Source organism: Miniopterus schreibersii, assembly GCF_964146895.1.
Source record: "Miniopterus schreibersii genome assembly, chromosome: 19".
In the NCBI taxonomy this organism is placed as follows: Eukaryota; Metazoa; Chordata; class Mammalia; order Chiroptera; family Miniopteridae; genus Miniopterus; species Miniopterus schreibersii.
In genome coordinates this window covers 22279123-22305509 of record NC_138119.1, presented here as the reverse complement: position 1 = coordinate 22305509, position 26387 = coordinate 22279123, and the positions used below count along the sequence as shown (strand labels likewise).

Genomic DNA, 26387 nt, shown 5'->3' with positions numbered 1-26387 from the left:
AAACTTTTAATGCTGCTTCCCCCAAAGTGGTAAGTGCAGAAGAGCCCAAACAACTGTGATAACTCATAATAGTCACTTTTTCTTTAACTGGCATTTACCAGCTAAGGTTGAGCTATGAAACGTGGCTGACATAATCAAATATGTACAGCTAAAAAAAAAAAGTCAAACTTTAAAGGTGCAGGAAGCACATGTGGAAATGAGCTGCCAGATACAGTCACATGTGGACTCGGTAAATTTATTTTATTCTAACTTATACTTTGACCCTTTTACAAACCCCCAAATAAACAGTTCAGATCTTGAAATATTTATGAGTTTAAAGGGAGAGCAATATCCATGGGACAGGGCAGGTTTTGTTTCACTGGGATTAAAATTCTTGTTTCCCTCTGTGTATTGAGTGCCAAGGAAAAGGCACCTTCACCCAGAACTGCAAGGGGAGCTTCCGCCTGAATTATTCAGGTGACTGATTCAAGTCACGGCTTCGCTCTGCATTTACAGGCACAGCCTCTCTTAAGGATTTGAAAAGACTTAAATCACATTACCCCTTGCCCTGCCCGGGCCACCAGTACTGTCACCCCCCAGGTGTTGAGGAGAAGCCCATCTGAGGCACAAAGAAGACGTACTGCATCCATGTAGGTCAGCTGCTCAGCCACGAGGTCCTCGGAGAAGCATGTGAATTCTGCGGACCCTCCGGCCTCCGGCTCCTCCTCTTCTTCCAGGCGGCAGGAGACGGTGCTGGCAAACCCATCTGTTGACAGAAGGAAGAAAGTTAGTTACTTGGGGCCATGTACATGACCTTGTTTATAGAGTCCAACTGAACTTCTTTCTTTTAGGAGGGAAAGGGCAAATCCTTCAGTAAACCCACACAGAGAAGAGCAAGCACAATAAATCTGAGTGGAATGAATGGAGGTCTTCGCAGTCTCTGCTTGTTTCTTTGATTCTTTATCAGGTTTAGAGGCCTCATGTCTTTGACAAACTCCTGGTTCCTAGGCCAAAGAAAGAGCCAGATCAGGCAAAGTCTAGAGAGAAGCAAAGCTGGGATACCCTCATCCTGGGCTCCCTCAAACCCTCTGGTCAGCTCAAGGACTAACCCAACTACTTCCTGAACCCCAAATATGCCATTCTTAATTACTGGGCCATTTACAACCAGAAGCCTAGAAGGAAGAGCGTGAAGGCAGGTCAGGCTTTGGGAGTAAAACAGGCCAATTTGGTGTCAGAAATGCCAATGAAGTTCTTGGAATTCTCAACAAGTCCTTAGAATTCTCAAAATGCTTGGAGTAGCTTTCAGCTTCTGCTTCAAGTTAAATATGCATGAAGCAGAATGGTCTTAAACTAAATTATGCCCTGGTGGGGTGGCTCAGATGGTTGGAGAGTTGTCCCGTGCACCAAAAGGTTGTGGGTTTGATTCCCACTCAGGGCACGTACCAAGGTTGGCAGTTCAATCCCATTGGGCATGTATGGGAGATAACTGATGAATGTTTCTCTCTCTCCCTCCCCCTCTCTCTAAAAATCAATAAAGACATATCCTCAAGTAAGGATTTAAAAACAAACAAAACAAACAAACAACTAAATTCACAGTGAGCCTTATAATAGATAAGATCATCAATTGGCAGATCACATAGAGCACAGACTAAGTGAGTGAACATCACTGCAGTCACTACCTAGGATCCAAATCAAAGCTGGAAGACTCAGCACATGGAGCAGGATCTATAGATTCCACATTAAAGACTGGAGCAGGATGAAGTTTAATGTGACTCCCCAGCCTCCCTTCCCTGGGACTGTCCCCAATTCCTGGGCTGATTCCCCATCTCATCCCCCTTCACACTCCTTGCCCTCCTCTCAGTTCAATCTGTCCTCTAGGAAAATACCTAGCTCTATTCAGTTAGAGCTTAGCAGAAATTTAATGTGTGTTACTACTCCCCCAAATTTTATATTTAAAACCTTCTCTCTTTCTTTATGGAATAAAAGACTTCTAAGCATTGTGGATCAAGTCAGGGTGGCCTTTTCTTAGTTTTCTAGAGGAAAGGGGATGTTGAGAGTGGACCCTGCATCACTTCCCCTATTGAGGTGCCACGTGAGGACCTGCCAACTCTGGTGACAGGTGTGTGGTTTAAGGCTGGCCCCCTCTCCCCAGAGTTGAAGGTACTGATGTGAGTGGGGATGGGTTATGAGTGGAGAAAGTACAAGGGGATCACTGCCTGTTCTGGAGTCTAGGACACACACAGGCACGAGCTAAAGAAAGCCGAGACCCCATGATTCCACCTCTTTTCCTGCACACAACTCTGGTGCTCTCTCATTCCCTGGAGGAAGAAGACATCTGGAATCCCAAGCACAGGTTCAGAAGGGGCCTCTCAGCCCTCTTGCTGGCTACTATATAAGTCTGTCTCCATCACTGCAATGCAGAGGCCACTTTAGCCAAGGAGTGTATGTGGTAAGGCTTCATCTGTCATTCACTCAACACTCGCAGTGGCCTGACACGGGCCCTGGATGCTGCTGAGAAACACTGTATGGTCCTTTCTCTTTGGGGCCCAGACCACTGTGTTTGCTCTCAACTCTCTTCCAGAGGCATGTAAGTGAAAACCTGAAGCAAGATCTCACTTGTGAGAAACATACAGGAGAGACAGTTGCTTTTGCCGGCATGAAACTGGGTAAAAGAAGCGCATGGAAATCAAGCTCCTAAAACTCCTTTCAGTAATGGCTCCTGTACTTAATCATCAGAGTTTCGAGCTTTCTTGATAAAAAAAAAAAAAAAAAAATGTCCAAACTTAGAAAACATTCATTCTTGGGTACTGCCTGAAAGCCTTTCCAAAGTCAGGCACTCGCCCTGTCCCTCCTCCGCCTGCCAGTGAGCTCAGCCTCAGTCCCCTGTCGGGAACAATGAACGACTGGTCCCACTGGTTCCCCAATTAGGCCTGGAGCCAGGGGCTGCCCCAGGGAGAGCTGGGCTCTAACCCAGCGTCTCCACTGGCACAAAGGCGGGCGGGGAGGCCCTGGAGGGAGCGGAGGTCCAGCGCGGAGGAGCGCCCCTGGTAGTCAAACATTCCCGGCTCGTGAAGTCATCCGAGATCCAGGTCCCCAGCGCTTGGCAGTCAGCTTCTAAGGACACAACTGCGTTCTCCCCCTGGTCCCGCATAACATGAAAAGTTCAGCAGGTACTGCTTGGAATTTGAGGCTGTTTTCCTTGGCGCTCAGGCAGCGTCCCTTATCGGTGTGCTGGAACCACTTCCCTTACGCACTGAGGAAATCGGGCGTCACTTCAGGGACAGGCCTGCGGGGAGCTCCAAGTGGGTCAGCCGGCGTGGCAACCACTGCCCAGGGCCGGGGGGTGAGCACACCCCGCCGAAAGCCTCAACTAACTCTTTCTGGCTTTCTCCACGCCCGGCAGTTCCAAGCACTCCTCCACCTGCAGGGGTGGCCCTTCCTTTGTCCTTGAAAACAGGCAGTCGGTTCCGCAAAGAGGAAAAAACAGCCTCAGAAACTTCCTTTGATGAGGCCATTAGAGACTCGGGATGACCAGTAATCCGCCCTGGCAGGGGGCAGATTAATTAGTGATGCTTGTTAGGGGAAGGAGAAACACCTCTTCCCAGCTTTGGTGAGGGTAGGGGCCGAACTGGATGTGGTTCTTTGCCTGCTGAATGGGGGTTGTTGTTTGTGATGAGCTTCCATTTGATAGAAGGAGAAGCCATTGGGCAGATAAGAGCAAATTCAGGCTCAGCGCAGTATGTGTTCACCAGGAAAGATAAAAGATCCTCCTTACGGGAGCAGAAGAAACCCTAGAAAATTACTTTGCTTCTCTGAGCCCCCGTTTCCTCGCCTGTAAAATGAGGGAGCCAGACTAGGTGGTCTTGAAAGGCCCCTTGGCTCTAAAACTCTGGGGCTCTGGAATTAGCCCTTGAAAAACCTTGAGAATTTTACACCCACCGCCAGTCGCCCAGCAGCTTGTCCTTCAGAAGGAAGCCACGGTCTCCTAGTCAACAAGGGTAGGAGAACACCTCCTCACTGTGGCAGTGACAGGATCAGGATTTGGCTTTTTCCCTGGGATCAACCGGGTACTCACTGTCAGTTTCTGCTTCCTGCTTGTGGAACTGCTCGAGAAGGTTTTGTGCCCTTCTCTCTGGGTCGGAGCCCGGCATCATCTGCTTCAGATAATCCAGCAGTTTCTGTAAGCAGGGGAAGTGCGGGGGCTCTCGGAAGTCCTCTGCACACTGGTCAAGCCAGGCCCTCAGGATAGAGGCGATTGCACTGAAAAAAAGAAATGGAGAGTCATGGCACCCGGCTGGCTGTGGGGACTCACAACAGGCCCTGGACACCAGGACCCAGCCCAGGCATACCCAGGAGAACGTGGGCAGGTGGTCAACAGAGAATTTGTTATAGTCGTAATTAGCTAGTTAATATTAATAAAGGAAAGAAAGCAGAGGGAAGTCAGACAGTGTAAGCACGGTGACCCGCGAAGCTTCACCGGGAAGCTACAGCTTCACACAGCATTGTTCCTCCAAGGGGTTCACACCGCTCCCTTCCCCCATCACTACTGGATTGTTGGGGGAGACAGACACATGGGCACAAATCAGGGTGGCACAGGGGAGGTGTTTGCCTGTCGGTCTAGCCTGGGGACCAATGGATTGGCTAGGGGTGGCCCCATCAGAAGCATGCAAAATCTTGAAAAGTCAACTGGTTAAGCTCCTGGTTAAAACCCCAGACAAAGGAGAGCTCTCGCTTGTTCTGTCTTCCTCCGTGACCCGCACGCCTCTGTGGGTTCGAGAGTTCTCATTCTCTCTCCATAGTCATGTGTCCTTAGCAGCCACATGGCCCATGACCATGTGGGCCCAACGAGCAATGGACTGCAGCTGGGAACACAAGCCACGCTAGCTAGAGGCTGGACTGGACTGGACTGGACTGGACTTTAATATGGAACAGAAATTCTGGGCTGTGGCCTTAATTCTGGCCCCTCTGAAGACAAGATTGGACTTCTTCCATGGCGGGACAGACAGAGATGGGACCTTGGAGGGGAACCCCCTTAATTTTACATCATCAATAAAACTTTCCACGAAACCCAATCCTCCCGTGGGGGGCCTCAGGAAATTCATTTCCTCACAGTACCCCAAGAACTCTACTTCCACCAGTAACAAATTCACCTAAAAGTTCCTGGCAATGTCAACGAAATGAAAGCACTTGAAAACAAGCTGGCTACATTTTACTATTTTAAGAGGTGGTTGAGGGGCAGGGTAAAGAGTGATAAATTTTAAAAAGGGGGGGAAAAGTACCATAATCTTTGGAAAAATTCATACAGGGAAGAAAGAGACATGCAGAAGGAGATTTAGTGAGTCTCGAAGCAACTTCAAAACAGTCTGTACATGTGCACAGGAGACTGTGTTTCCAATTCTGGATTCACTCAAAGCAGAGGCCACGAAATCTACAGTCCTAGCACTTTAGGATTAACTGACTGACAATAGGCTAGAAATCTAGCTGATAAAAAGAGTGCCTAGGTTTGGAAAAGACAAATGCATAAAGTTGAATTTACAAAAATCACCAAGGTTTCAACATAAGAACCAAAAATGTCCTCACAAAATTATCCTTTTGCTTCTCAAATTACAAGAGGAGAATATGTTTCAAGTGGGAGAAATAGTATGAGTAGAGCAGCTAGGTTTTGAAAGGTAAAGAAGAAAAACTGGGCAAGCAAAGCCATTGTGAAGGTGATTTCTTCTGACGGCTTAGGGTGACTCTTACAGAATATATCTGCGCTTCTCAAAAGATGGAGACTTAATTTAATTAGTGCCACCATTCAGCTAATATTTCTTAATATTTCAGTGAGAGAATACTCTTCCAATGACACTGGTGGGAAATAGGTATAGAGGGCTAATCATTCACATCACACAATAAAAATAGAAAAACAGCACCCACCTAAGAACGAGACTAGCAACCCAGTGACCCCAGTGACCCCTCAGAGCTTCATAACTTAAAAGAAAACCCAGGCAGAAATCCAAAATCACATGTAAAAAGGAATTAAAATGAATTAATTTATCATTTACTTCTTTACCTATAATTGTTATTTTTAAAATTATAAAACTGATGATTTATTGGCAAAAGTATTACAAATGTGTATAAACTAAAACAACAAAATACCTACTCTCCCTTCATTCTAATCCCAATCCCGTGAATTTCCGTTAACAGTTTGGGGTATGTTATTTTAGACCTTTGCATGGATATGTATATATATTTAAGTAGATAGAATATGTATACATAAACCAACACGGATTTTCCCCCCACGGAGGAGTACGCTACAGACACCTCTCCACCCACTGCCTCTAGATCTTCCCATCTCTCGGAGCTGCACAGTGTTCAATGAATGGATGGACCACAATTAATGAGTTTTCTTCCACTAATGAGCAAGTACTGGTTATTTTTAAGTCCTCACAATTACAACCAACTACAAAATGTGCAGCCTTGTTTATAGCTCTGTGTGTGTGTGTATTTCTATAGGACACATCATAAAGAACTTACCTCCAGGGAAAGCTGCAGCCTCAGAAGGCCTGGGGCTGTTCTGAGGAGGGACTTGCTTAGTCCAGACTGGACTGGCCTTTAAGTGCAAAATGTGTCCCCCTCAGTCTCGTGTTTTAAACCAGCTCTGGTAATCTACTCACTGTACCCTCCAAGACAGGGCCATTCCTGCAGCTTAGCCTAAGAGGGCTTTGAAAGTTCACTACCAACCCAGACACTGAATCAGCTAGAAACAGCACTTTCACACAAAAGAGAAATGAAGGGCTGGAGGAAGAAGGGAGAGAAGGAGGGAAAGACATACACAGACAGCGCGACACAACACGAAGCAGACCCCTGCCCTCCTATCGGCGGAGGGCTTATCAGCACGCTAGGGAGGGGGGCTTTGGGGAAGTCCTGGACCAGGGCCCAGAGCTCAGAGCAGCTTTGTGCTTGCCCGTCCTGAGAAGGAACTTTCCGTCCTTGACAGACGGAGAAACAGATAAAATGTGCAACTTGTAAGATTTCTAAAAGGAAAGCGACCTCTCTCAACATGAGCTACCACAGGGTTCCTGCCCAATGGCTTCTGTCTTCCCCTTCTCGGTTCCACTCCTGAGCTCTAACTGCTGCACCAACCAGATCTGGTTAGTTAGGACGAGAGAGGACTTTAAGACAGAGAGGAAATCCTAGTTTAAAGTCCCAAACGCACAGGAAAGGTGACTGTTAAACTAGAGAAGCTACTTGGCTCTGTACACAGAACAAGAAAGGAAACTGGAAAAGGCACCCCTGTGCCCTAAGGGGGGGGACAGGCCACTGAGCTGCACTGACCCTACCTGGAGCAGAGACAACACTACCTGCTTTCCTACCTGGCACTGGTCACATAAGGTTCCAAATTACATAACATCAATAAGGACATTGCGAGACGGGGAGAGACGGCAGTCCTAAAACCATTTGCCATAAGCCACAAAAGGAAGGTGCTGGAAAAGGTCAAATGACTCAGTGAAATCAGTCAGCACTCATGGAAATCAATGGAAAGAATCTGCCCCCTGTCCTAGAAAGAATGATATGGAATACAAACCATGCTACGACACGTGTGGCTCCAGGCCTGCCGGAGCAGACAGTCGCCAGGAACAATCTCCACCCACACCCACACCCCTGAGGCACCCTCCTCAGGACATATCACCTTGGGGACACCAAACTGTGGTGCAAACTGCAGGACAGGATTCTTAAGTGACTGGTGAAAACTGAAGAAGCAATTTCTGAAACCAAGTGGAGAATTAAGATTGTGCAAAGCTTCGGAGTACGTGAACCTCTCCCACCCTACTGCAAGTTTCTGTAGGGCAAGGAAGACGTGCTGGGACATCAATGTATGGAAGGGACTGATGCAGTCCTGAGGTACTTCTTTCCAAGAAAACACACCCCTGAGGAGAACGAACTCAGCAATTAAACTGACACTTACTGAGTGCCCTTTATTTTCCATGTTCACAAAAACTATCTATGGGATGAATGTCACAATAGCACAGTCTAGGGTCCCATCGAAGGATTCACCTTCAGAAAGATCGAATCTAGTCGGGCTGCAGGGAGGGCTTCCCTGAGGATATAATGTTCAAGCTGAGATATTAAGGGTAGGAAGAGTTGGGAGGGTGAAGACTGGGGCAGCAGCTGAACAAAGGTCCTGAGGGGAAAGACAGCAAAATCCTCTGAAGGGACATAAAGACCTGTTTAAAGAATAGAAAGAGAGAAGAGGTATGAGTCACGATGAAATCTGCTATACTTATTTTACTTCTTAGCAAAACAGACACCACACTCAGAAATACCTGGTTGGAAGATGACAGACAGATGACTTAGCTGAGAGGTACAACGAAATAGTAGAAAACTTTTAGCCATGCCTGGGACCTTCGATGCAGACTAAGAGAGCTGAGGTGAGCACTTAGGCTGCTATTATGCTCAAACCACAGATTTTTAATGCATACAGAGATTTTTTTTTTTTAGGTAAGTGCATTAAATCATATTAGAAATCCCATCAGTAGTTAAATACTCTAGAATTGGTAAAATGTTTAATATACTTTTTTTTAAGGAATGAGGTCATCTCTCCCATGATTTGTATGTAACCTCCAAGCCAAGAAATAGGATTACCATACAAAAGGAACAACTCTGTCCATTTAGAGCTCTTTCTCTCCCCAGAAATCTGTTTAAGATGATAATTTATTGTTACTTAATCATCAACAGAAGATAAGACATGAAACTATTTTTCAAAAGCTGCACAATGTTTTTCTCTTCAATGATACGCTCCAAGAACTGGATCTTTTCCTAATGTTGATAATGAAGAGGTAAGAAGATCACGTAGAGGGTGGGCCGTGGAAGCAACACTGGCCTGCGACACTGCCAAGTCCAGAGGGTAGAAGCCAATGCACTTTGCCCTTAAGGGAAAAAGAGCAAAGCGACCCTAAGACTGACCCCGAGGTGCACCTTCCACCTTGCTCTCATCGCCACGGAACAGTCCGGTTTCAGGGAAGGCTGCCAGACACAGGCTGCCTCTGAGACCCTGGCCAGATAGTTTTCCTGATGAGAGAGAACAAAGGAAGGTCCGGGGATTTTTATTTTATCTTTTTCTGGAAAAGCCTGGGATGGATGGAAACATTATTATCTGAACTTGTCAAGGTCGTCTCGCAGTGCTTTCTCGTACTTTCCATTGCACATTTTGCTACCGTCGGTGGTGAGGAGGGATTAGAACCCTGGGAGGGAGAGTGGAGGAGTTAAGAGGGACCCAGGGAAATAAATGCAAACAAAGCCAGAGCGAGAGCTACGCACCAGAAGGCAAGGGCAGGGCACAAAAGCCAGTGAGGGGCTGCGGGGCAGTTAAAGAAAAGACAAAGCTCCAGGGCAAGGGGCGGGAAGAAAAGGATGGCAATCAGAAGGGCAAATACGAGTAAAGGGGGTAGAACAGGCCAAGAGTAGAAGGAGGTGAGCCCCAAACCTTACCCAAAGTCAAGTGTGTTTACACACGTGTTGCTCATTCCCAAACCACATGTGTGGGCCCTGGCATCTGAAGGTAAATTTACAGAAATTGAAGAAAATGATTGCGCATAGACTTAACCCCGTATCACCAAACCATACCCACTGTGTCAGTCACTGCATTCCATCAGAAAAGGAAAAAAATTACAGAGCTCCTAAACGCCCGCTTTTCATGAGCAGCACAGCCAATGCAGCTAAACAGTCTCGACTTAGACTAGCTGGAATCCTGGTTCTATGGCTTACTAGCTATAACCTAACTAACCTCTTTATGTCTCAGCTTCCTCATCTGTAAAATGGGATAATAACACCTCCCTCCTCATAGAGTTGTTGTGAGGCCTAAAGGAGACAATACATGTAAAGTATTCAGACTAGTCCCTAGAACACAGTGAGGGCTTAAAAAATATTAGCTATACTGATTATTTTAAAAAAGAATTGCAGTCTGTAAGACCAGGATTAAAGGCCAAAAGAACTACACACAAGAACCATACTCTAGCTGATGAAAGCTATTTCCTACTGCATGAGCTAACAATTCTGATACTGCCATACATGTATACTGGGATTGAACAGTTAAATAAATGAACAGCAGATGGAAGATGCCAGCTTTCTCACTGTTGGAGAGGGGATTTACAAATAAGCAAGGGGAGGAGGCTAGAATGATCCATGTGGTAATGGACTAGAGTTGGAGACATCAGTAAGAACTCATTTTTAACATAATACAGATGCTGATGGTTGTACGCAGAAATATTGATAATATGTGTATTTACATAATTAGTATAGACCTATATTTCCTAGCCCTGTCAGCTGAGAGGGCGTAAAATAGGTGACACCCCAGTAGCAATGAGCATACCTAGCACCCAGATCATGGTTTCTAATACCATTCTCTAACCAAAAGAATTAGGTCTCCTTGAAGAAATGGCTGACCCTAGGCCTGGGGGAGAGAACATACAAGATGAGCTAGAGCATCCCGTAGTGCTACAAAGTAAGGAAAGGCTCAAAATAGCAAAGAAACCCACAGTGACAGGGGTATTTCAAAGTGACACAGGCATCAACCAAACAGCTCCTAATAGCTAAAGCTGGAACAATCTGAGCAACAAAATAAAGTAGCATTTTCTTATAACCCAAGTATTAAATAAAGATCTCTGAGTCCACACTGATTTAAATAAATGATTGAATTAATAAATGGAAAAGACAAATCTCCCATGTAGAAGTTTTCCAAATAAATTAGATACTTTGCCCCAAAAGAGGGAGCATAACTCCCCACTCTTTAAATGTGGGCCATGCATGGTGGCTTCCTTCCAAACAATATAGTAGGGAAAGGAAAGAGATGATGTTTTCCATGGAGAAAGCTGAAAAATACTGCTTCAACCAGGTGATCAAAGCCAACATCAGCAGTCATAAATCATGCTAATAGTCCCAGGATCACGCCTATCTTCAGTGGCATTGGGAATTGTAATTTGACATATGCCTGGAGGAAGAGGAGAGCTGGAATACTTGCAAAAAAACATACAATACTTACCATGCTATATTTAACTGTTATGTCAAAATAGAACTTGTTTTTGAAACTCTTAAAAAAAAATCATGCTGATAGCATGTATGCTTGATATCACGTGATGAGAGCAGCATTTTATCTCTATTTCTCTCAAAGCCTCATAAACTCAGTCTAGTTAGAGAAAAGTATCAGTCTAATTATGAGAAAAATTCTAAGAGGCATCCTATAATATACTTGACCAGTGCTTATCAAAACATTAGGTCATAAAAAACAAGAAAAGTCTGAAAAACTGTCACGTCCAAGAGGAGCCTAGGGAGGCATGACAACTAAATGTAATGTGGTGTCTTGGGTAGGACCCGGAAACAGAAAAAGGAACAGTAAGGAAATCTGAAGAAAGTGTGCACTGTAGTTAATCATGTATCAACATTGGTTCACCTATAATAATAAATAAACTATATTAACAAGGGAATTATATGAGAACTCTGTACTATCTGCTCAAATTTTATATAACTCTAAAACTGTTGTCAAAAACATTCTTAATTTTAAAAAATGGACGAACAAGAGGGTCTAGCCTAAGTACTTAAGATAAATAGTCTCATTTTCATCACAGGGAAAGGGGTAGAGGCCACAGAGCACAGAGGTTAAGGCCTGAGTCAAATTCCAGATCTTTCACTTATTCACTGACCTTGGACATACACGCTCCTTAACCTCTCTCTGTCTCAGATTCCTCATCTGTGAAATGGGACTATTAGTACATAGAGTTATCATGGGACTATTCAAGGATTTACAGTACTTAACAGAGGGACTATTGCTACTGAACAGCCAATGAATTCTAGCTATTATTATTAGCAAGGGATATTGCCACTCACTGAAATTATTGTTCACGGACCTCACTAACTCATAATTCCCCAATTCTGCACAGTCCGAGAAGGGAGTTTTTATGTTAACCTTGCTGAGGCCTCCTACAGTTTTTACCATTAGAGTGGCATTTCCATTGGTAATGACAGATGCTACCGGCACCAAGAACAGGAAGCAGGCACTCAGCTCGATGGCCTGTCGGATCTGGGCTTCCTTCCTCTTTCCTCACACCCTGTACCCCATCTCCTTCCCCAGGAAACAAGCCTGACTTCCACATTCCTAACAGCTGTTTGGGGTCCTTGCTCAGGGTGTTCATTCAGTAATACAGTGGTGCCTCGGTTTTCGAATGTAATCCATTCAGGAAGCGCGTTCGAGTTCTGAAACATTCAAAAAGCAAGGGATCCACAGCGGACAGCGAGGCCTCAGGATCCTGCCCTCAGCAGAAGCCGGGTGGCATGTTCGACTTCTGAGGCGGGTTCGAAAACGGAAGCATTTCCTATCGGGTTTACACTGGTCATAAACCGAAATGTTCGCCAAAAGAGATGTTTGAAAACCGAGGTACCACTGCAAAGCCCAGCAAAATAACATAGAGTATAGGAAATAATCCCAAATCAAAAGATCTCTGAATGCTAACAAGATGAAACATCAGTCACAATAGTGATTCTATAACCTAGTCCTTCATGCTCTTCTCTCTGTGCCTTATGACTGTGACACACGCAAATGGGGGGAAATCGTGAGCCTGTGAGATCCCAATACTCTCTTTAAAATGGCAGGCCCAAGAAGCCCAGGTCGCGGAGTCTGCTGGGCCTGAGTTCAAACACCAGACTTCTCTCTTAACCAGCTGCTTGGCCTTAGTCAGAGTACATAACTTTTCTGCAGCTTCAGTTCACACATCTATAAGATGAGGATAGTACTGCACAGCCTACCTCTGATGATAGAAGATACAAGGGCCTAGCAGAATGCCTTGTACTAGTGAGCACAGCAGACTGTAGCCCGTGGCAGTGGCCAGCATGGACATGGTGGTTATCTTTGTCATCATTTAGGAGGCTGCAGGGTGCATCAAGTGACAGAGACTGGTTGTAAGGTCTGTTGACTCTTCTCTAACATGCAGAAAAACCCAGGACATGCTCATATGACTGTTTTTTCTTCTTTTTGTATCACTTATTATCAATGCTGTTATACTCCTCCTTAATTGTTAGAACAGTAATTTCTGCCTTGGAAGCCTACCCTCTTCCCTTAAATGCACAATTTTGATTCAAGATTTCAGTGACTTTTAAAACTATAATTTCTATTTTCCTTTTTCCAGTATGTATGTTTTAAAGGCAATTCTAGGCTCTTTTATGTTGCATATTACTTCTCCATTTCTTCTTTTGTTTTTTAAACGTTTACTTTTTCCTTTCAATGTGAAACATTTCCTTTCACATTGCAGCCTTTAATCCTCTAAATTTGGAGCTTTACATCTTATTTTTGCTCTCTTCACCCCTCTTCCTTTTCCTCATTTTTGTTACAACTACTCAGATTAATTTCAATTGCCTTCTCAGGCAATTGAATTTGAATTTGCTGGAATGAATATTGGTTGCAAACTCTCTGGGAAGATTTTTAAATACTTTCCACTGTAAAGTTTCCCAGGCATTAAAGAATCACAGCCAACTTTCTTTAACTCATCTCCCTTTTCTTTAAAGTGTTTCCAATCTCTTGGATAACTACTATTTATGTGATTCTTTACCAGTGACTAAAATCTGGTGTCACTGTTTACAGATTCTGGGAAAAGATAACAGGAATGACATTCACATCACATCATCTGGACGTGAGGAGATGAAAGCAGAGTGATTTCAACAGTGCTGAGCTCTGCTACGGTAAAGAGTTTGGGAAAACAAAACGTGGCGGTCCAGAGGGAAGTGAGGGGAGTCCATCAAAGAGAAGGAAACAGGAGCGAGTTCAACACTGGTCCTTAAAGAAAAGGGTGTCATTTCCTGAGGCAGTTTAAGCCTCGTTAAATAAAGTTACAGGGACATATAGATATTCTCATCTCAGCTCCGCCTCAGAGCACGAAGATGAGTGGTGTCAGGCTCTGCGTGGAAACATCCCTTCTTCGCTCCTGAATTCAGTGGCTGGAATGAGCCTGCACTAGGGAAAGTTTCCCTTTCCATCTGGTTGATTTAATTATTCTACACAGACAGCACTGTATCATGTAAAAATGTCAGCAGGAAGTCGGAAAAGGGCACAGGGAGAATGCGTGTGGGCAGAGACATTTTCTTCTGTCACAGAAAGTGAGTTTCCTGATTTCCAAATAGTGGCAACTTTAGGGATTGTAGAAACAAACTCAGTAGGCCTATTACATCCATCACCCTCGTGCCAACGTCAGGAATCCCTGGGCAGCAGAGATTCCAGCATCTAGAAGCCTTGGAAGGAAGCTGAGTTCCTCACAGTGGAAGGGACGCTTGTTTCAGCCGCACAACTTCAAAGGTCCCGGTACCGCAGGGCCGCAGCTGGGCGCTGGGGCTGGGGCTACGGGCGGGAGTCGGTACAGCCCGGTCCTTCTGAAGAGCGCGAGGAGCACTAGTCACTTGTGGTCCAAGACAGCAGAAGCCAAGCTTTCATCCTGACTGTTTCATCTGTGCTTCCCTGTTTGCCTTCTCTTAAGTCTTTCATCCTCTGCAAGGTTGATTAGATTCATATTTAGAAATACAGGCAAGGCTGCTATCGTGGGACTTAGGAGCCCGCATCAAAGGTAAGCCTTGCTCCACGCTCTCCAGTTAAAACCCAAAACCTAAACAATGGTTGAGCACTTTTCTGCTCACTGTTAAATCCAACAGCGATTCCCCATTCCTAAAACTCTCCAAGGCTGAAGGCAACTGCCCGAAAACAGGATGTTTACTTCTTCCTGCTTCTGTTTCCCACCTGAAATCACAAGAAGACTGATTCACAGCAAAGGAAAACAGTGGGCATTTTGCCACTCCTTCCTACCCGCAATGCCACGCTTTACTCGGCTCTTCATCAATAACCACAGTGAGCAGTTGTGATGTCACTGTTAATAACAAGCAAATCAAAGACGCTGTTTATTTTTTCTTCCTATTTTATCAAAACTGGTTACATGGTCTTTCCAACAGAGAAAAGCAGTTAAGGGTACCTTTCAAAAATCCAGTGTACTAGTTGGACCATATCTCTGCTTCTGATACTCATTTTAATTTTTTAAAAGAAAAAGAGAAAGCTAAATAAATTTTCTTCTAGACATCATGAAACTCTAAAGGACCTCAGAGCTCACATATTCCAAGCACTCATTATTCAGGTAAAGAACTGACACTGAGAGAGGTAAAGTGATCGGGCCAGGTCACGTGGTTGGTAAGTGACAGAGTGACTTGGGGGGGCTCAAATCTGAGTTCTCCAGGCTCCTTATCCAGGGCCCCTCACCTTTCACCTTCTATGAGGCTGGTTCCTGGGCCACCTCAGCATTTGATTCTCTTACTTACAAGAAGGGATATGAATAAATAAATTTCTAAATAAGCATGGTCTTATTTTTACATGTATTTAGATAGTAAGATGAGGCCTGCAGCCTCATCGCCATATAGCAAGCAGGGCATCTTCCCTGGCACTTCGGACATTTGAGGGCAGATATCCTCTTGTGCACTGCAGAATGTTTCACAGCAATCCTGGCCTCTACCCACTAGATGCCAATAGTGGCCCCCACGGAGCTGAAACCAAAATTTCTGCAGATATTTCCAAATGTCCTCTGAGGGCAAAACTGCCCCATGAGAACTGCCATATTGCCCTATCTCCCACATACCCACCCATCAGCCACCAGGAAGCCTCTGGTCATCAGATGCCAGCGCTCTGGGGTGATCGAGGAACTTTCGGTATGTTACCTATGGAACAGAGAGGGTGGCCCCTGATTTCCTCTCGTACAAAGCATCTAGTCACAAAAATGATCAGGACAAGGGTATGTTTAGAAAAAGAGCAAAAAGATAATGCTGACGTGAGAGGAAAAATAATAAAAGGAGAAGTGGGAGAAACAAACCAACAAACAGTAAGAAACACAGCAGCAAGGGAAATGGAAGGAAGCAAGGCAGCAGACAGGAGGGAGGTGAGCATTCCGGCGTCTGCAGGACACAGTGACCCGTTACAGGATAAAGTCGCATGTTTCATCAGGCACAATTTTTCTAAAAGGCAACTCAGTCTGAGAAAAAAGGTCAAGAACTTTCCACCAATTCATTGTGAGGCTTTGGGAAAGGACCATTGTCCTCAGATGACGGCCCCTCGGGGGAGTTGGATGTGAAGCTCTTTGTTAGGGCCCCGTGTGCTTACGACTGTGGAGCCTTTAAGGCGGCTTATCCTGGAGTCTCACCCACCTTACTGTTCCCGGTGCACAATGACTCTGAACCAAGTTTGATAATAACAGACCTTTAAAATAATGAGCACAACGCTTCACATCCAGGGTACAAATCAATTTTCTTTAACTACTACTTCCCAGAAACCTATTTAATCTCAAACGCCCCCTGGGAAACAGAAAGGCTCTGGGCATTCTTCAGACTGTTTTCCTCCTTGAGGAGCTCAGGCAGCTGGTTGAATGGAAGCTTCAGATTTGACTCAATTGCAACGTATGTGAGTAACAGCAGGCTCATTTCTGAATCCGGCCAAGGTAACATTTGACGAGCTGACCACTCAGTTCTTACGGCACCTCTTCTTCTGCGTATGCTTAAAAAGACGCACGAGAGAAAGGTTCTTCTAAAATAATTACTACTGCAGCTAGTTCACGGATAAACAAAATGAACAGCAGCAAAAACCCTCCACTCCTCTGATTCTCAAACTTTCAAGCGCACAGGACTCACTTGAGGATATTGTTAAAATGCAGATTCTAATGCAGGTCTGGGTGGGGCCAGAGATTCTGCATTTCTACTGAGCTCCCAGGAGGTGCTCATAGGTCCGTGGACAACACTTTGAGTAAGAAGGCAATGAGTCCAATCCATTCTCCAAAATCCTCTGTCTCATATTATTTTCCTCCTGTACGGATTCTCTTGTGAGAAATTAAAGCCCTTCATGATATAACCTTGATCTAACTTCAGCTCCACTCACTCCCTTCACCCAACCCTGTATACTGTGAAGCAGCCACACTGGATCTGTGTTATTCCCTAAAATGTCATGTACACTACATGTCAGTGGTTTGGTCCCATGGTTCCCTCTTCCTGGATGGCTCTATCATCAAAATCTTCACCACCACCTCCTTAGGGCCTAAGTCAAATGTCACCTCCAAGAAGGCTTCCGCAAGCCCTCTAGGAATAAAGCATTTGTCCCACTCACCACATCTTGCACTTGGCAGTCAAATACCTACAATGGTGTGTCCAGTTTTCTGGAAAGTTATAGCCCATCCAAGAAAACTATGAAACTACCTGGAGCCTAATTTGGGAGTTAAAAAGATAGTTTCTAACCTTCACATCCCTGGCTTCTGAAGAAAGGAGTCCATCGGTCAATCCTCTGAGTTAAAAATTCCATAGGATTACCTCCCGCACTTTGGGCCCCAGAATGAATCTTTACCACCAGTGCTTTGGTCACTCTGAGACACATCCCTTCTACTCAAGAACATCATGGCTATACTGGCGGCCCCCCACCCCTGCACAGTGGGCTTTTCCTTATCGTCTCCAAGATCATTCTCATCAGCATCAACGATCTCCCATGGTAAAAAAACAAGCACATACACAATGAAAAACCCCTCACTTGCCCCTAGATGATCCTCCACCCCATTTCTCTGTTCCCCTTTACAGCAAAAAATCCTCCAAAGAGTTGTCAAACTCGTGGTCCCCACTTCATCCCCCGCCCTTCCATCCTCTCTTAAACCACATCTACGCAAATCAAACACAGGGTCAAAGCATTGCCAAAGCCAGTCAACTTCCCAGACTCCTCTCACTTGATCTGCCGCAGGGTCAGACAGAGCTGGTCACTCCTCCCCCAAAACCCTTTCTTTGCTTGTCTTCTGGGATGTAACTTCTACTTTCATCTCCTTGCCCCCAGCTGCTCTGTTCCAGGCTCCTCTGCTGGACCCTCTCCTTCCTGACTCTAAACTGAAGGGAACCAAGGCTCTGATTCAACGTCGCCAGATCAGAAAGCACATTCCCCGTACCCCACCAGAATCAAACTCTCCACCAGGATCTAGCCCCCTACCCTAATTTCTTTGTACCTCTTTCTTCTCTATCTGTCCTTTGTCCACAGGCCACATCCAGTCCCATAGCTTTAAACTAAGGATGCTCAAATTTAAACCTGCAGTCCAGACTTCTCCCTGAAATCTAGACTCATCTGATTACCTCAAAATGAACATATCTAAGCCTAAGTTACTGACACACACTCCCCACCAACTGGTTCCTGCCCCCCAGTCCAGCCTGTCTTATAAAGCTGAGGTTGTGTCCTACAGTTGTTCATACCACAACCCTGGAGGCATCTTCCCCATCTTCTTATCTCAGATGCCCCATCCCCTCCACCAGCACATCCATCAGCAACACTGCCAACACTGAAGAAACTGGGTGCCTCTGCTGTAACCTCAAGTCCAACTACCATCATCCTATGCCTGGACCCTTAAAAGGCTCCTCGCTGGCACTCTTGTCCCCATTCCCACTGCCACAGCCAGAGTCAGAGGAAGCCTTTAAAACTACAAATCAGGTCACAGCACTAGACTTGTCAGAACCTTCTAAACATGAATCTTCCTCAAAATAAAATTCAATGTCCTTCCCAAGGCCTTTGAGTCCTCACGTGATCCAGGGCACCTCCTACCTTATAGCGGATCATGTTCTCTTTAGCTCAGAATGTACATGGAGCAGATTCACTTCAATCACTTCACTCACTCTGCTCCAGCCGTACGCCCCTCCCCACTGTTTCTAGAACAGTGTTCCTGCCTCGTAGCTTTTCCAGATTCTCTCTTCCCTGGATATTCACGAAGCGCAGCCTGCACCCATTCAGGAGCCTGACCCAACGTCACCAGATCAGAAAGCACATTCCTGGCACCCAGAGTAAGTCAAACTCTCCATCAGGATCTAGAACCCTTACCTAGTTCATGCCTTTTTATGTGGATTCGTTGTCTCTCTCTGCTAAAACAGAAACTGCGTAAGAGCTGGGACTTATTTTTATGGTTCAGGGCTGTGTGCCTTAACACAGGACCTGGCAAACAGCAGGTTCGCAACACATTTTTACTGGATGGATAAATGAATGTCACTAGATAGTCAAAAAAATAATTCTTTGTGCTTATACATTACGGGGGAAAACATGGCAATATTCCAAAGGAATTAAAAAATAAACTCTACTAAACTATATTCTTTCAAGACAGTCAGTCTTGACTAAGAGCCTGTAATGCAGAGAAAGACATGCTCACTTCCTGATCACCATCCTGGACTCCGATGAGCTCTGGCTTCCATCTTCTTCATAGCTTGGGCTTGTCAGGTTGCCGTACCTTGATGGGTAAAAACAAACAAAGCCTAGTCAATGGTGTTGGAAAGCAACTCTATTTCATTCCAGCCCCGGAATAAGAATAACTCTTTTCAGGAGTAATTCAGGAAAGAAATATTTATGAAATAGCATCCAAAAATCTCTTCGAGGATAAGCCCTACTGGGAAAGGGTTATGGAGATAATTCTGGACCCTCAAGTGACAGCTGAGATAGAGACAAGGGTGAAAAGGCAGAACTGTGACATCTCACACCCAGGAGAGTGGCTGTGGGTGCACTGAGGCTGAGCCAACCCAGACACAGCAACCAGGGAAGGGGGACACCAAGGCACAATATTTTACAAAGCAACAGGTGCTCACATCTTACAATTTGGCTCAGTACATACTCAGAATTTACTAAAGAACCAATAGCTGGTTACAGTTAGCTATTCTTCCAACTCTGTATGTAAGGAAGCCCATTTCACACAAATGGATCGTGTTCTCTTTAGCTCAGAATGTACATGGAGCAGATTTACTCTGAACCCTTCAGGAGTCTCTCCATTAACCTGAACTGCTTGGGCTATTTCTCTAGCTTGCCTTCCCATTAATGAAGAATTCGAGTTTCCTTGGAGCTCCCCAAGCTGGTAGTCTGCCAAAGTTTGGATAATAGGAATTCTGTAATTGGTGCGTTTACATTTTTAAAGAGCACACTTTCGGCTTCTACTAATGGGATTAAAGGCCCCACTACCCTTATGGTTCCTGGTTCCTAGGATTTAAAATCCTTTTAAAAATGAAAATCCACCATCTGGTTTGACTGAATGCCAGTCAGTCTCCCAACCACCCTATCCTGGTAGGTTCCAGTTTGTGCCCTTAGGCATTAACCCCGCCTCCAACTGCTCCTTTTCCGAGCTCATCTGCCTTATGGACCTCTTGGCCTCCGGAAAATATTTTCCACTGGCCTCGCCCTCCCTGTTCCTCTTCATTCTGTCCTGCACCTGCTACTTAGAGGGCTTCCTGGGATACCCTTTGCTCTTCCGGAGGTGAGAACTCAGATTAAGATTTACGCCACCCCATGTGGATGGGAAGTGAGGCTCCCAGTAAATAAACAGAGTGGAATTTTTGGCTCTCTCCTTGGCCATCATCATAGTGAACCGTGTCCTCCTGACCTCTCACAATAGGCTTTGTGGTTGATTTAAGTAGGACGTTGGGGGGCTGCAGAGAGGAGTGGGGCTCTCCAACAGCCACGGCACCCCCCCCCCACCTACCTGGCCAGAGTGACCCAGAAGCTCTCCTGCCCGGCCTCCATTCATTCTCTATGGTTATTCTAGAAATACTGCATCTTTTCTCTTCCAACTGGGAGGCACGAGTGAGGGAAAGAAAAAGGAAAAACCCAAGAGAAAGACGCACATTTTACTGCTCCTGTAATTTTTCTCTTGAGAGGTGTTTGTACTAAAAGTTTCCTGATCTTCCTATTCCTTGTCTTCACTTTAGCTTCTCAAACTCTGCTGCTCCTTCTCTGCGTTTTCCAGACTCAGAGCTGAGATGCTGGCTGGGATGTACCCACACCTATCACGGTCCCTCCCCCAGAGCGAGATGCCACAGGCGCAGTCAGATGTGTCGGGGAAAACGAAGCAACCTGCCCTGGTGAGCAAAGCTCTCTCTCATTAATGACGCCAGGACCATTTTCTCAGAATACTGCGAGCTGAGAAGACCACACAGGTTATTTCTTTCAGCCATCAGAGTGTCTATAGGCTCATAATCATCACCAGACTGACTGATAATAATAGACCAGTAAGAACCATCAACAATAATGCACATGTGGCAGAGGTCCATGTGGTCCAGGTGCTCAGGATGCGAGTTCGCAGATATTCCTACCTCTTCTCAGCCCAGTCCGCCAGGAAATCCTTTTGACTCCACCTTTATAACATGTCCTGAATCTAAACACTTCTCATCACTTCCACCCAGCTCAACCTACCACTCTCTCTGACCTAGAGCAATGCACAGCCATCTAACTAGTCTCCTGGCTTCTGCCCATCAGATCATGTCATTGCTTGGTTCAAAACCTCCCATGGCTCCCATCTCGCTCTGAGAAAAGGCCAACGTCTTGCCTGCCTCACCAGGCCCTAAGTGACCTGCTCCCGATTATCTCTGACCATGTCTCCTACACTCACTCCCTCTCCCTCAGCTCCCTGGCCTTGCTGCTCCACCCACAGGCCAGGCATCCTCCAGCCTCAGAATCTTGCACTCCCCACTGCCTCTTCCCACACCTATGCCAAGGGCACACTCCCTCGGCTCCTTCCGGCCTCTGCTCAAATGTCACTTTATCAGCGAGGCCTTCCCTGGCCACCCTATTAGAAACACAAACCAACTCTAACACCACCGCCTTTAACACCTGCTAACATACTGTGTGATTAATTTACTTATTATGTTAACTGTCCTTTAGAACATAAACTCAATGAGAACAGGATTTTTATCTCTTCTGCTCACTACTCCTTAGAACTTAAACAGGTGCCCGGAAGGCATGTTGATGGCTCTTTGCTGGGGGTTAATGAGTGGTTTAGTGGGGTTCCCAGCTACAAGGTTCTGCAAAGGCACCACCTGCGTATGCAGTGTCTTAGCTTACCTGTGCTTTCATTCATTCCTAAAGGTTCAGGGTGGCTGTAACTATTCCAAAAATCTAAAACTAAAATGCAAAAGAAATAAAGCTTTAAGATCTTTATTTAAGCTGAGATAGTGAAGGTGTAAGTGGTATGAAAATGCAAAGAAAACAAATGCATATACAATTCTACAAAAGGGACCTTTAGATGTGAGATAAAATTAAAGTGCCTGTAACCCTCTGGAACTTAAGGGACTGGGATTATTTGCCCCTGAACTTTTTTATTCTATTTTTTTTATCATTAAGGAGAATTAATGTCCTACAGTAAAGAAGCAAGACCAGCTTCAGAATCAGGAACTCTTTAATGCTCAAGCTTGGGTATTTGAGAGTCTGTTTTTAGTATATTAAGAGCCTTCCTTTGATGTTTCCTGGACCCTCTCACAGCTTCCCATCAAACACCAAAGACAAGTTCAATTCATTTACTCCAGGGGAGTAAATAAAGGGCGTGTATATACGTGTGTTTAATTAGTGGCAGCAGAACAGCTACAGACAAACCTGCCAACAATGTCACCTCCAATTTCTACAAAGCCTCCCTAGGATTTGAGATCAAAGCTCCAGCCTCTTAAGAAGGCTTACCAATGAAAAACTGCCCCTCTTTAAATGGTAACTCATAAGACAAATTAAAACACAAATTGTCAGAATGGCTTTTGACATGGTTTTCTCTGTATCACAAGGCAAAAGATAGGTTTACAAATATCTCCTAAAGTACAGCCTTAAGCAATTATTTACTGCAGCCTAAAAATTACTAGAAAAAGAGAAAAAACCCCAACATAATGTTTAACTGGTTGCTAATATTTAAACAGGAAGCCGTTTTCTTCCAGAGGGGATGAATGTATTGTTTAGAGCCCATCTGGGCGGATGAAATGTTTAATATGTGTTTGAAAGGAGGGCCAGGGGTATCTGTGGTTCAAAGAATCCCCAAGATACAACTGTGGCCAGGGGCCGTCCTTCTGGTAGGGGGCCTTTCTGACCTCTGCCCCCAAACAGAACATCTCAGGGACACCAGCCCAGGATGGGGGAGTCCTGAAGAACTCTCCAGGCTCCACGTGATTCTGGCAAGTCATCCAATAATAATAGCAGCTGATAAATTTCAAGGGCTTATTATAAGCCAGGCACTGTGCTAAGCACTTTAAATGATGTTCTTGTCATTTAATTTTCACAGTACTCCTACAGGATGGTATTATTATTATTCTGATTTAACAGATGAAAAAATGAGGCCCAGATAGCTAAAGTAATTTGCCCTTGAAAACACACCTAATAGGTGGAGCAGGGATCTGAACCTTGCTAGTCAGACTTACCAGCCTCTGAGTCGGTGCCCTGCCACACAAGCCGTGGTTCTTTATTTCTTCTAAGTCTCCCCCACCAGATTATACATTCATCGAGGTTAGAAACATTGGGTTTTCTATTCATTCGTCCAGTTATTTATTCTTTCACTCATTTCATCTCGTCCAGCGAATATTTCCTAAGACCTATGTCCAGGCACTATTTTGGGCACTGGGAATACAGCGGAGAATGAACCAAAGCCCCTGTCTTCATGGCACATACACTGTAGTGGACAGAGGTAGACAATAAACTAATAAGTAGTTGACATATACTAAGTGAGACAGTAAAAGGTGCAATGGAGAAAAAGAGGGCTGGTAAGGATGACTGGACATGATCGGAGGGTCAGAGGTGGCTGCTTCATACGAGGTGTTCAGGAAAGGTCCAATGTGAAGGAGACAATTAAGTGACATGCTCCGGAAGGTAAGGGAGCAGGCTCTGGAGGTCTCTTCAGGAAGAGTGTTCCAAGCAGAAGGGACAGCCAACGCAAGGGCCTGGGTGCAGGTCAGGGTGGTGTGCCTGAGAAACACCAAGAAGGCCCAGGAGGGAGAGACCGAGTAAGTGAGGGGGATACGAGAGGCATGGAGCTGACAGGGACAGATCATGACGCCCGGTAGGTCAGGGTAAGGACGTGAATAGAGCCCGCTCTCAGTAGACACTCAATAAGCATTTGCTAAATGAATGGATACCCTCTACTGCCATGAAGGAAAGAAAGGCCAGGGAGGGAAGAAAAGGGAAGAAGCTACTTACTGGGGATGTTGAAAGAACAGAGAAGAGGAAGTCAAGGGGAGAGACCTCACATGAAGCTGCTTACTCAAGGACCTCTGGGAGCCTTTGCTTTCCTAACAAGCCCCAGCCTGTGAACATCTGAGACATTTTTCTTTACCTGACCTGCAAGAATACAGGTCAGGTATGAGAAAAATGTTCAGAAGCCGACCTTGACTCAGGAGAACGACACGGGTGAAATAGCCTGCAGATGTCTGGAACAGCAAGTGAAGCCTGATCGAGACCAAACTGTATCCCACAGATGAGCAAGAGGGTTGTTTTTAATCACTCTGAGCAACATCCTCAAGGCAGGCACCTCTCCACCCAAGTCTGACCCGAGAACTGGGTCATGGCCACCAAACCTACCTTGGAAGGTCTTGTTACCACCATGGAGTTGGTTACTCAAAGATCAAAGGCAACAAGGCAATGACTCCTTGCTCTCTGGCAAGAAAGCAGGGGACAGAGCCGCTGAGCAGAGAACCCAGCAGTGTACTTTCCACTCATGAGGTCTGGCTCTCTGGGAGAAGTTTTCCCACGGTTAGAAAAAGTTAAAAGACCCAGGAAGAGCCGCCCTCCTCCCTCCAGGCCTTTGTTGTGAAGGATCCTCCACCTTCCTTGCCTTTTGATTCTACAGATTATCTCCACAGAAGTCCCTGCAAGTTCAGGCAACATTAACAGCAAAACAGTACCTGGTATCTCTGTTTCCCTTGACAGTTACAAAAATACTATAAAAATGTCCCTTGAGAATACGAACTTCACCCAGCCACAACCCAGAACTGCCTAAGGAGGAGACCAAAGAGAGATAAAAGATTTTATAATTACTATTCATCCGGAGAAAGAAAACAAAAAGGAGTCTCTTGCTACAACTTATGTCTCATTCAAATGCAAGGTTATTTCTTAGGTATGAGGGCCTCCACACCCTTGCTGTAAGGGTTCTTCTGGTTTCCATTTCAAGTCCTTGTCATCCATTTCTTTCTCTGGCCCGATTTCTGCCCCCGGAGCTTGTTGGCTCATTAGCACCCCCTCCCCGCACTTTGGTTCATACCATTTCTAAACAGCCAACTGCAAATTCGTCTTGCTGGCAGCTGCAACACTCTGCGTGGTCACAGCGAAGGACAACAGAAGACACGGGGTTAGGGCTGCAGGCCAGGGAGCAGGCGGCACACTGACAGTCACAGAATGCACTAACAAGTCAACGTTTTCCTCAGGCTTAAGATGAATTAATGCATTATTAACAAATCAGTCAGGCCTGTGGCTCAGATTTCCCCAACCACAAAAAGCTGCCACTGAGCAGCTCTTCAAAAATCCCATGAAATACACTGTGCGAAACCACGCACAACGCACCTGAGGTTAGGACCATGGTAACCCATCATTGCGAAGACTACTTATTTCTCCTGTGCTTACAAAAACTCAACAGAGCATCACTTTATCTAAACTGGGGCTTATTGGCAACTTCAGTAGAGGCCAAAGGCAAGAGAATTATGTTTCCCGGGACAAGGGGCCCGATGTCATTCTCAATAATTAAGTTCACATACACACGAACCCAAAAGGTTAAAAAAGAATGTCAAAGTGATTTTTAAAAAGAACATAAAGTAACTGTGTTTCAGAGATGACACTTTTTTTAAATCATTAAATTACTTTAATGGAATTAATGAATTTATTTTTCAGAACCACACTTAGGACATTTGCCCCATCATAACATAAGCTAGGAGCAGTGCCCTCCTCTGACTCATAATGGCATAATAGCCATCGACATGTCCCTTGTCACCCATGGTAAGAGGCTTTGCCTAGGGGTTAAGGGGGGGTCAAAGCAGAGTTCCTTATGGATGAACTTATGGAAGTTCTGACTCTCTAAGCAGCATGCAACATTTGATGATGAGCTTTTTTTCTATAGAGCAGGTCATAGTTTTTAGCAAATTCATAAAGGAACCGGTGATCAATCCCTCCCACTAACTGCTAGAAAATGGTCAAAAACACTGCTGTAGATGATGAAAGCTGAATTTAAAAGTTTCCACTACCACTCGGGATATATGCACCTTGCCTTTCAGTGTTTTGCCAGTTTGGGGGGTTTCTTTTTAGTTTCCAAACAGAAGCACATTTTTTAGACCTGCTGAGAAATTTGGTATTCCCTTATAAAAAAGGATTACTATGTTCTGCCTCCCTTTGCCAAGTGAAAAAAGCAAAAACGTGTTTATCTCATTTCAAGAAATAAAAGCTAGCCTGGTTTTGGTCTTTGGGGGAGCCTCTGACACACCTGTCAGTGTCTGCTTGAACGGATCCCTCACTGCCACCTCATGAAACTAGGGCTCTGCAGTCTCACAGGCTCCCAAAGGGGATCCCACAGTGCTGCTGGGTGACACAGGGTCCATTTGGCAAAAATAAAGACCGGTGTACCAAAGACAACCAGCCCAGTGGG

At 45.3% G+C, this 26387-nt stretch overlaps 1 protein-coding gene across 2 annotated transcripts in view; it reads right to left on the bottom strand.

Moving 5' to 3' along the window:
• RGL1 (ral guanine nucleotide dissociation stimulator like 1) overlaps positions 1 to 26387 on the bottom strand; it is a 187920-nt gene that overhangs the window by 31758 nt on the left and 129775 nt on the right. For both annotated transcript variants that reach the window (XM_081122379.1, XM_081122380.1), the window contains 3 exons: positions 19182 to 19259; positions 4055 to 4239; positions 621 to 745 (listed from right to left, as the gene is read on the bottom strand). In XM_081122379.1, coding sequence (XP_080978505.1) covers positions 621 to 745; positions 4055 to 4239; positions 19182 to 19259 — 388 coding nt within the window. The remainder of the gene's footprint in view (positions 1 to 620; positions 746 to 4054; positions 4240 to 19181; positions 19260 to 26387) is intronic.